The following is a 12,079-nucleotide window of genomic DNA, read 5'->3' as shown; positions in this document are numbered from 1 at the left end:
ACCATTGCCAGAATAACCAGGAAGGCTGCCATCACTGTGAAGGGATCAGCTTTCCTTATAGGATCCCATGGACAAATGCATAGATTCTGCTTTTCATACAAGGTTTTGAGGTTAACTTAATAAGGAGTTTGTCTTACAGTTTGTTGGTTTAGGGTCATAATTTTCCATAGTCAATAATCATAATTTCATAGCTTAAGTACCTGGTAAAGTATATCCTGAAGTCTGATGGCAGTCCGGAAACTCTATTGATATCCTATTCTGTTTTTTGTTCAGCACCAAAATTCCTAGCAGGCATTTCTAATGGAACCCCCCCCCCCCCACACACACACACACTTATGTTTAATACTCAGATTTTCTCATCTATCCTCCAAGATACTCTTTCAAGGTATGTACTGCAGATAGGAGGAAAGAATGGCTTACCCCTTCTCCCCTCCTTTAAAAAAAAATCTTTATTAATTTTAAAATGAATACAAAGTGCCAAGAATTGTACAGACATTAATAATTAACATACGCACTTAAATTCCATCAATAGCAATGCAGAAGAAAAATATCCCTCCCCTCCCATCCAACAATATAATCAAGAAATAAACCAAAAAGATTTCCCCCCCCAACCCGCCCCATCCTGGATATGTATAGAAAAAAACAAAATAAAGAAAAGACAACTATGTTGAAGTAACAGAGGATGTCAACAGGCCCCAAACCAAATTAAAAAAATTGCTATGCCCCAATATATCGGCATTCATCTTTTCATATTTGTAACCTAAACATAAACTGGCCCACCAAAAAGGAAAGTTGAGGCAGTCGCAACTTTTCCAATTGCGGATTATCTTTTGCATAGCTATCCCTGTCATAATTAGGAAAAGCCTGCATTTGCAGCGATCCATGGGAGGCTTAATATGCAGCAATGTTACACATATAACTGCCTCATACATCAAAGGGATTGCTGATTCCAGTATGATGTTAATCTGTCCCCATATTGACTTCCAGAAGTTGAGTATCAAACGACAATGGTTCATAGTCAGTGGCGCACAAGACGCCAGCGCAGCGACAATCCAGCGCCGACAATTCGGCGCAAGACAGAAGCGTGCGGGGGAAAAAGTAATTTTTAAAGAGCTCCGACGGGGGATTTGGGGTGGCAACCCCTCCACTTTATTGGTTACTGTTCGCGCTGCTGTTGGAGGGGGGTTCGTGGGGTTGGAAACCTCCATTATAGAGAAAACGGAACTTTTTCTGATTTTTTTTGGGAAAAGTTCCGTTTTCTCTATAATGTGGGGGGTTTCACCCCCACACTACCCCCCCCCCCCGCAACGGCAGCGTGAACACTAACCAATAAAGTGGGGGGGGGGGTTGCCACCCCAAACCCCCAGGCAGAGCTCTTTAAAAATTAATTTTTCCCCCGCGCGCTTCTGTCTTGCGCTGAATTGTCGGCACTGGATTGTCGGCGCGCTGCGTCTGGCGTGCGATTATCCCGTCACCAACAACAATAGAACAACAGATGATCCAGTGTCCCAATGTCTAAATGACAGTGCCAGCATCTATTAGATTTAGAACTGTCTAACTTGTGTAACCTAACAGGGGTCCAAAAAGATCTATGTAACAGAAAAAACCATGTTTGTCTCATAGATGCTGACCCCTCCCCCCCCCCCCCTTTTTAATCAAGCTGCGTTATAGAAGTTAAGTGCTCCAACGCTCATAGGGATTCTATTAGTATTGGAGCATTTCACTGCACTGGCTCACACTAAAAAACTCCAGCACAGCTTGATAAAAGGGAAATCAGGCTTATCCTAGTGGTTACTGCAGTGCCCTGAGACCTAGGGGAACTGGGTTTGATTCCCACTGCAGCTCATTGTGACACTGGACAAGTCATTTAATCCTCCATTGCCCCAGGTAAAAAATGAACACCTGAACAGAATATGTAAACTGCTTTGATTGTAACCATAGAAAGACAATATATCAAAGCCCATCCCCTTGTCCTACTGATAATAATAATAATAATAACTTTATTCTTGTATACCGCATAACCATGGAAGTTCTATGCGGTTAACAGAAGAAGAGACTGTACAATTACAGCGAAGATACAATTTCGTTAATGTTACATTAACATTTTGGACAATGCATTTTTTTCAAACATGTTAAATTTACTAATTTACAATTTTCAATCAAGTTAAATTTACATTTTAGACGATGTATTTACGGAGAAGTTAATTTTTGCAGGTAGGTAATATATTCGGAGTAGTTAAGCTACAGCAGAGTTACAAATGGAAGAGTTACATACGGCGGTAAAGAGTCTGGGGAGGGTCGAGGTCAGAGGAGGAAGAGGGAGGGGAGGAGAACGTTCAGAGGAATTTGTCAAAGAGGTAGGTTTTAGTTAATAATACCATATGACCATAACCAACTCTTTAAATACATACTTAAAAGTGAAAATCAAGCAAACAAGGAGGCAGGTGCTAACCTACCAAACTGGAAATAACAGCACCAGGAAACAAGGTGATCCAAAAAGGAATTCTAAAGTGTATTCTTTAAACATATGCCCAAAATGGCCACATTTTACTTAATAAGACTGCATCAGAGGTCAGTGGAATTTTTTTTTTTAGCGCAAGAACAATATGACAAAAGTCATTCAACATAGAGGAATTAAGTAACCATCCGCGGACACCATCTTGATATAGGCATGGCCCCTATCCTCATCTCTGCCCTGCTCTTTCCCTGCCCCCCCCCACTGCTATCTTGATATAGGCATGGCCCCTATCCTCATCTCTGCCCTGCTCTTTCCCTGCCCCCCTCCCCCCACTGCTATGCATGTTCGCCGCTTCCCTTTTCCGTATCTCTGTAAGATTCCTAGCAGCAAGCAGCAACACCTAATTTGCAGTTGCGCCTGCGTTGGCTCTTCTTTTGATGTCACTTCCTGGACCCGTGCCTAGGAAGTGACATCAGAGGGAGAGCCCACGCAGGTGCCAGGAACATTACAGAGGTACAGGGGAAGGCAAGTGGCGCCCACACGACAGTAGGGAGATGGGAAAGGAGTGGGGAGGGGTGGAAAAAAGGGGGGGGCACTACCACCCCTGGCACCTCTCACCCTCACTACGCTAAGCCACTGCACCTGACTGAAGTGTATTTTTTTCTGTGATTAAGTTAGATTTTCATATGTCAGGCCTTAAAAGGGTAGTAGAGACTCTTGAATCTCTTTGGGTATATTGGTATCTCCATGAACAGAGTGAAGGCAATATTAAGCAAGGCAGCTAGCACTGGATACTGAGCAGTACTGGTTAAATTTGCAGCTACATATATTGGCCTACATGGATTTTGAAAATCTATTGTTGGGCAATTTCATTTCCTCTCCGTTTGTTGCCAGTCCTTTTGTCTTTGTTGCATGTTATTGTTTTCTTATGTTCTGGTCAACCACACTCTTTTGTTGTAAACTTCATTGATATTCATTTGGAAGGCAGTACACTTCTCCCTCGGTATTCACTGGGGATAGGGGCAGAGCTGGACCGCGAATTATGAAAAACCGCAAATAACTTCTTGTCCGGCTCTGACCCACCCCTGCCTGCCTCCTGCCTTTTCCCCCAGCATCCCGGCCTTACCTGGGGGTCTAGCAGGCTTTCGGGGCAGGAGCGATCTTCCTACGCCAGAAATGTAGGCCAGGAATACACTTGCGGCACTTACTTTACATGAGAAATGCACCCACAGAGGCTCCTACGGTCCCACGGTAATATTGGCATCTGCAAAATTGTTTTTATTTTTTAGCGCTGGGGATTTGTTTAGGGGAGCAGAGTAGGCATGCCCAGAACTATTAGGTTATTGACACACAGCTACATCCTTGCATGCTAACCAATTAATGCATGTTAGCGCATGAGCCCTTAGGGCCGGATTCTGTAAATGGTGCCATTATCAGCGGCAGCCTAAAAAATGGCCGCTAATCATATGTTAATCACACAATGGTGCCATTTACAGAATCACAGCTTTCATCACAGGTAGGCCAGGATTTTAAAGACCTACATTTCTGGCGCCTACCTTTGACAAGAATTGCATCTACAGGGGTGCCTTAGAATGCCTCAGGTTGTTTCTGGCGTTAACCATACTTACTTCGACCTTAGGCATTCTATGGTGCCTCCGTAGACATTATGAAGGCGCTTACATTTAAAAAAAAATTATTTGAAATCATTTTAAAATGGCTTTTACCAGTTAAGGTAGGCACCTAACTTAAGACACTGTTTATAGAATATTGGCCTTAATGCCTACAAGATAGGTATTGTTAAGGGCTCATATACCAATGGTCATGCGCTAATAGGAAAATTGGCATGTGGTCATTGTTGCACAAAGGGAATCTACATCTGTTTTACCGATGCACTAAAAGCAGCCTCAGCATTTTGGAAACCCACCTACGAATCATAGCACAGGCCACCTTTTGGCATGGCTTTGTAAAAGGGCCCCTCTGTAAGTTATGTATGTAAATGTGAGACTCACCTGTTCCCCACCTAAGCCATGCCTACAGGCACACCCCATTGCTTTGGCATGCTAAGCAGTTTGTGCACATGAAGTATATTATAGAATTCCTCTAAGTAAGCCATTCACACTTAACACATCTAAGTGTAACATTCACATTCATAAGTGCTTGTATTCTACAACTTACACTTGTGATGCCTAATTAAGTGACCTGTTATGAGGTAAGAAATGTATGGTTCAGTGCCCTCTGAATCTTTGTACCTTATCGCCTTTCTTTTTCTTTTATTTAATCCATTTTAGACTTGTAAACCCCCTTTTCCTGATTTATCAGAGCATCGGTATTTTGGCGTTTGGTTTCCTTGCACGGCCAGGCACGGTGAATCCAAGGCCACGGACGAAGAGAAGGCAGAGACCGCTGGTGGCTCAGAGCAGGAGGAAAAAGTTTGGCTTAAGGTAGGTGAAGCTCACTTTGATTGCAATTTTTGTTTAAATAAAAAATATGCTGCTTTTTATATTTAAAGTTTTTATTAGATTTTCAATCTTAATTACTAAGCATAACTTGTACAGAAAGCAAAATTAGACATATCAAATAAAACAATATCAAGAAAACAAAAGTAGATTTGACTAATTGTGCTCAAGTCCTGAAATTGAATCCAAGATGTTATAATCTAGCGAGAAAAACTAAGAAAATTTCATTAAGATTAAGGCTGGTCAAAGCGTTGAGTTAGGCGTATATTCCATCAAAATAGGGCTCAGAAGAAATTTGATTACACAATATAGTTAGTCCACAATCAAATGGAGATGGTGCTGAAATTGCTGAAAATTAACCAATAATTTATATAACCAAGAAAACCAAAAGGAGGCTCGACTGCCACGGTCAGAGAATCAGGATTATCACTTACTATCCTGAGAAGTAATAAATTTTGATAACTGCTTGAATTATGTGGATTTAATGGATTTAATAATATTTCTAATTTCATGATATTTTTTTCATATGTTTTGATTTTGATTGTCAAAATTATAAAACTAATAAAGAAACAAAAAAACAAACATATATATATATATAATATATATATATTATATATATATATAATATATATATTATATATATATATATATATATATATACAGTGGTACCTCGGTTTACGAGTGCACCGGTTTGCGAGTGTTTTGCAAGACGAGCAAAACATTTGCAAAATCGGCGCCTCAGAAACCGAGGGCGCTTCAATTTGCGAGCGCCCCCCCTGCGAACCGGCACCCTCCCCCCCCGCGATCCGGCAACCCCCCGCCGCCATCGGGCACCCCCCCCTGCCGCGACCTGAGGTCCCCCCAACCCACCCGAACCCTCTTCTTACTTTTCTGTAGCCTCCGCAGAGGCACCGGCACCAGCATGTCCTGTGTGTGGTGCCGGTGCCTGAAGATCTGCTTCCTGTGCTGGGCCTTAGAGTTCACGTGAACTCTCACGTCGAACGTGAACTCTCAAGGCCCAGCACAGGAAGCAGATCTTCAGGCACCGGCACCACGCACAGGACATTCTGGTGCCGCTGTGGAGGCTACAGAAAAGTAAGAAGAGGGTTCGGGTGGGTTGGGGGGACCTCAGGTCGCGGCGGGGGGGTGTCCGATGGCGGCAGGGGGGGTGCCCGATGGCGGTGGGGGGTTGCGGATCGCAGGGGGGAGGGTGCCGGTTCGCGGGGGGGCCTTCGGGGGGAGCAATGCCGGTTCTCGTGGGGGTGGGAGGGAGCAGCGCTGCTGGCCTCGGGGGGGGGGGAACCTATCAAAGCGAATTTCCATTATTTCCTATGGGGAAACTTGCTTTGATAAACGAGCATTTTGGATTACGAGCATGCTCCTGGAACGGATTATGCTCGTAATCCAAGGTACCACTGTATATATATATATATATATATATATATATATATACACAAATAGGGCTTAGGGTTGTTTTTTTTAAGCGGGTTAGGGACAAAAAGGTTGTCAACTGGTTTGGTTCATAAAAGACATATTTCACAGCTTGATATAGAACAATACATTTACAAGGGTGTCGCAAATAAAAAGTGGCACCCAAGGATGTAACCCCAGGCTTCAATAACAATTGCATGAGAATTTGATAAAAGATCATGTTAATATGCTGCTTTTTTAGACAATAAAATTTATCTGAAATATTTATGGAAGTATTTTAGTTTTAAAGAGCTGGAGGAAAAGTCAATAGAAGCAATAGCATCTCGGTGTAGAAAGCACCTTTCTTGACAGGTAGTCAATGATAAGTCATTGGCTATATCTCTCCTGCTATCTTTCTTCTCTCTGGCCCTTAATTTTGCCAGTGCTTCTTCTCTCATTTATTTATAGCAATATACAGTAGGACATTAATTCTATATTCTAATTATAGCAGTTAAATTGAAGGAAAACTTCAATCGATTGTGTTCAACTTATTTGAAAAAAAAAAAAGCCTTTGCTGTAATTGGCTAAATATTTGTTTGTGTGGACTATCTTCGTGTGTATTACAATAAGTTATATGGGAGAAAATAGTGAAAGGAAAACCAAACTGTCTGCAGCCCTCATGGCATTCATGAGAAATATATTATCAATTAAGAACATAAGAATTGCCGCTGCTGGGTCAGACCATTGGTCCATCGTGCTCAGCAGTCTGCTCACGCGGCGGCCCTCTGGTCAAAGACCAGCACCCTAACTGAGACTAGCCTTACCTGCGTACATTCCGGTTCAGCAGGAACACGTCTAACTTTGTCTTGAATCCCTGGAGGGTGTTTTCCCCTATAACAGCCTCCGGAAGAGCGTTCCAGTTTTCTACCACTCTGGGTGAAGAAGAACTTCCTTATGTTTGTACGGAATCTATCCCCTTTCAATTTTAGAGAGTGCCCTCTCGTTCTCCCGACCTTGGAGAGAGTGAACAATCTGTCCTTATCTAAGTCTGTTTCAATCATGTCCCCTCTCAATCTCCTCTGCTCAAGGGAGAAGAGGCCCAGTTTCTCTAATTTTTCGCAGTATGGCAACTCCTCCAGCCCCTTAATTCTAGCTCACATCATGGAGAGAGAAGGAATAAACTAGCAAATATGAATAAAAACAGGAAATCTCAAGATACTTTCTAGTAGATCATCTGTAAAACACAACATGACACTCATGCTCAATTAGAAAACTCCAGATGATTTTCATCAAGAAATTTCACTATGGTGGATATTTTCTAAACTGCACCAAAACCTAGTCGCTAGTAGGTGCCCTACCAGCACCTAAGTTAATTGAAAAACACCATTTAAAACAGCAAAAATGGTAAAAATAAAGTGCTTACCGGTGACTAAATAAAAGGCGTTGGAATCGCACCTACTTAGGCTGCCAAATGCCAAAGTAGGCCTACATAGACACAATTCATGCAAAGATAGGTGCCGGAAATGTAGGCTTGGAAAACCCTGGCCTACATTTCTGGTGCCTATCTTTGCTGGGGGATCCCAAAAATAATGCACATCTTGCCATCAACTGATCACGGCAGTGTAATCCTTGATCAGCTGAGCCAGCAGCACTCCCTGAAACTGTGGCTTCTAGTTGCTCAACTGATCAGGGATTCCCCTGCTGCGATTAGCTGAACCAGCAAGGAGATCCCCATTTCCTCTCTCTCCCCCACCAATTCCCCCTCCCCCTCCAAAGAGAGCCCTTTCCCCCAAGTCTGATACCCCACCCACCCCCTGACATCCCCCAGCCCCCTTTCCGACACCCCACATACCCCCAACACCCCTCCAACATCACCATACAGCCCTCTACACTCTCCCTGCACCTTTGATTGAAACATTGGGAAGAAGGATGCCCACTCCCTCCTGCCGATAGGGCCGTCTCTTCAAAATAGTAGCCCTTCCCCCTTAAGGCTTCGGAGATTCCTGATGACTCACCTGATCAGGGTTCCCCTGCCTCAGTTAGCTGAAGGATAGCCCTATTTAGATTTTTGAGGTGCAATTTTCTAACAGGTGTTGTCACATGATTGACCCACGATCGGTGGCCGCTTTTAAGGTGGATGCCGACTTCGATGCCGGTTAGAGAATCCAGGTATAAATGATCAGGCTTCAGACAATTTGTTAGAAAATAAGGCAAATGCATGGAAACATTACAAAATAAAAATACCAGCTCCCACACAAGTACCTGAATTTTAAATCCTAGAAAGATCTTTCTGCTTTGATCATCTGCTACAGCTGGAAATACATTGATTTTCTTGCCACAAAACAGAAGATCTTTTTTATTCTTAAAGTATGATTTAATAGCCACAGGTTATCTTTTTCTGTTGAGAACGTTACCAAGAGGACTGCCTTTTCTGAAAAATTATTTTGAGGACTCAAAGAAACCCAGCAAATTCATTGGCAATCACTTCTAAATCATCTTTTTGCTCATTCTAAACACAAACCCTAGTAGATACTTAACTGTGCTTGTTGTTGTTAGGTGCTATCAACTCACGCTCGAGTCCTAGCGACTTGATGAATTGTGGATCTACAAAGAAATTGGTTTTGTGCTAGTCTGGAAAGGTCCTCCAACGTCATCCCCATGGTTGTTTTCAACCTGCCCAGCCATCTGATTGCTTTCTTCACCTGGTTCCTTTGATCTTCCCAAACATGATGTCCTTTTCCAGTTATTGCTCTCTTCTGATAGTGTGACCAAAATAAAACAGTCGTAACTTCATCATATGGGCTTTGAGGGACATAGCCAGTTTGATCTCTTCCAGAATTGATTTGTTAGTTCTTCTGGCAGCCCACAGCATGCTAAATTTCTTCTCCAGCACCAAAGCTCAAATGAATCAATCTTCTTTCTGTCTTGTTTCTGTATACATGGAAACAGCGATGGAGACAAACTGGATGGCAAGAGTCAAAGTGCAATAGCCTTTATTATGGAAACCAATGGATGACATTAAAAAGACTCAACATGGTTCATGTTTCGGACCCTAAAGCCTGCATCAGGATTCCATAAAAATATAAAAGTATAAAAACAACCAATAAACTAAATTAAACTGGACAGCATAGAATATATATAAAATGATATACAAGTAAAACTTGCATATAAAAAAGGTATATAAAATGAACATTAAAATAATTATGCATATATCGAAACAGCATGGATTGAAGAACTAAAAATTGAATAAGAATCAAATCAGCATTTAAAAATAAATGAAAAAATACAAAAAGAGAGAGAAGCAACGTACCTAAATACTATGCTGGTTTCAAATATCAGTATTGTATCAGAACAGAAATTGAAGCCTTAGCAACTGGAAATGAAATGGATATTGTAATGAAACTAAATATAAAATTAACCATAATTAAATACCAAGAAAGAATGTATAATTTTATGTATCAAATTAAAAATAAGATCTCAACACCATTTCTTTTTTTCCTTTTTTCTTTTCCCTTGTTTTTCTTTTCTTTCCTTTTTATTCCACATCCTTTACATGGTGATCATGGGAGGAAGCCTTAGGGATCTGGCCATTCAGAGTTTTAGGCTACTCCCAGTGCAGCCTAGAATTCAGTGTAAAGAAGGCCTAAGACTCCAGTTGGCCCAGGTTCCTAAAGCCCCTCCTATGGGAAAGGCCTTAGGTGCCTGGGCCAATCAGGGCCTTAAGTCTCTCCCCAGTGCAGTCCAGGATGCACCAGGAAGGAGAAGGCCCGCCATTATGAAGAGGCGGGCCTGTGACCGAAGGGAGCCACCATCCTTCCCGGCTGGCCTTCCAGTTATAGGTACCGGGGTGGGGGGGGGGGGGTCAATAACACGGCAGAGTGAAATCCCCGACGGACAAGGCCAAGCAGCCTGTTTAGAGTGCTGCTGGCCCGACGCTGCATCGGTTGAAGGTAGGGCTTACTCAGGGTCGGCGGGGAGGGAAGGATGGAGGGTCAGCAGGAGTTCGGCTGCGCGGTGGGGGCAGGGGGTGCTCAAAGGTTCTGCTGCCCAAGGGATGGGAGGAAGGGAGGGAAGGATGGATAGAAACTTGGCAAGGGTTCTGCTGCATAAGGGATAGGAGGGAGGGAAGGATAAAAGCAGGGCAAGACTGCATGAGAGAGGGGAGGGAGGGAAGGATAGAAGCTGGACAAACTTCTGCTGCACAGAGGGATGGGAGGAAAGATGCTCCACATGTGGGGGGTAGAAAAAGGAGACAGGAAGAATTGGGGTGAAGGAGAGGGAGGGAGAGATGATCATGTGCATATCCCGAAAATATGACCTAGTGCCTTATTTGGGCCCCAAATGAATATAAAACACTGTTTTATTATCAGGGTAACACGGTAGTACACAGAAAATCACATAGAAAATATTACCATAGCCAAGTGCAAATATATATCAAGGAAGAAAACTATATATTTATGACAGTCTCACCTTGTTTAACCCTTTAATTAGCAGATGGTGAAACAGTTGCTTTATGTAACTTGATGTTGAACAGGAACAACAGTGCCAAGTAACAGGCATTTGGAGATGTAGATCTCCCATAAAAGCCATAGAAAACATATGGGGCAAATTCTATAAAGGATGCCTAAATTTAGGCGTCCACAATGTGAACATCTAACAACTTAGGCATCCAAATCGATTGAATAACAAGCACAATTAATGATTTTAACAAGCAATAATCGAAAGTTAGACAGCCCTTGATGATTGATTCCCATTGACTCCCTATAAGCCATCGCATCACTTTTAAAATATTACTTCTAGTTTTTAAATCCTTAATCTATAATGAACCTCAATTCATAACCAGAATTCTTACTCCTTATAACACATCCCGGTTTCTCCGTTCAACTTCTCATAGCCTTCTAACGGTTCCATCCCTGAAAATTATAGGCACCAGAAGACAGGATATGTTTTCGGTTATGGCCCCTCAACTGTGGAACTCTACACCACAGTACATCAGAGATGAAAAAGATCTCTCATCTTTTAAAAAAATCCTAAAAACCTTTCTTTTTAAAGATGCATTCAGCCTATCGCTCACTGACCTGAAATCATAAGCTTTTTTTCTTTTTTTTCCTTTTAACATCTTTGAATTTTTTACCCTCCCTCTCGTTTACTTCCCTATTGTTTTTCAACTCTAACAAGGAATTGTAACTTTCCCCCCCTAACCCCCACGATTCATGTTAGTCTTATTCTGTAAGTCTGAAATTATTTTATTGTATTCTCTACCCTTTTTTTATAAATTGTACATCACTTAGGAAATTAAATAAGCAATTCATCAAACACTAATATAAACTTGAAACTTGCACTTGTATCCTTGTATCCAATACAGGAATCACAGAATAGGCAACTAGAATTTCAGAGACGCACATAAGAAAAAGCTTAGCTTAACGTGGGCGTGGTTTTAATATGGATTTCCATTTACAGAACTGCTTGCTGCTCAGCGTTCTTAAGCACGGGATAGGGGTCATTGTCTGTTATTGGGAAAGACATGGGGGAAGCCACTGCTTGCCCTGGATAAGTAGCATGGAATATTGCTACTCCTTGGGTTTAGGCCAGGTACTAATGACCTGGAATGGCCACTGTGAGAATGAGCTACTGGGCTTGATAAGACCATTGGTCTGACCCAGTAAAGCTATTCTTATGTTCTTATGATGTTACAGTGGGTGATCATCTGGTATCCAGTGATTACTGCATGGTATGGTTTAATATTAAGATGTGT

At 42.2% G+C, this 12,079-nt stretch overlaps 1 protein-coding gene across 1 annotated transcript in view; it reads left to right on the top strand.

Moving 5' to 3' along the window:
* Positions 1 to 12,079, top strand: part of PAPPA2 (pappalysin 2) — a 546,937-nt gene that overhangs the window by 270,238 nt on the left and 264,620 nt on the right. The window contains exon 11 of the mRNA XM_033916510.1: positions 4,747 to 4,899. Coding sequence (XP_033772401.1) covers positions 4,747 to 4,899 — 153 coding nt within the window. The remainder of the gene's footprint in view (positions 1 to 4,746; positions 4,900 to 12,079) is intronic.

This window comes from Geotrypetes seraphini, chromosome 12 (assembly GCF_902459505.1).
Source record: "Geotrypetes seraphini chromosome 12, aGeoSer1.1, whole genome shotgun sequence".
In the NCBI taxonomy this organism is placed as follows: domain Eukaryota; kingdom Metazoa; phylum Chordata; class Amphibia; order Gymnophiona; family Dermophiidae; genus Geotrypetes; species Geotrypetes seraphini.
Note: the sequence above shows the minus strand (reverse complement) of the source record. Positions and strands in the feature narration are given on the sequence as shown.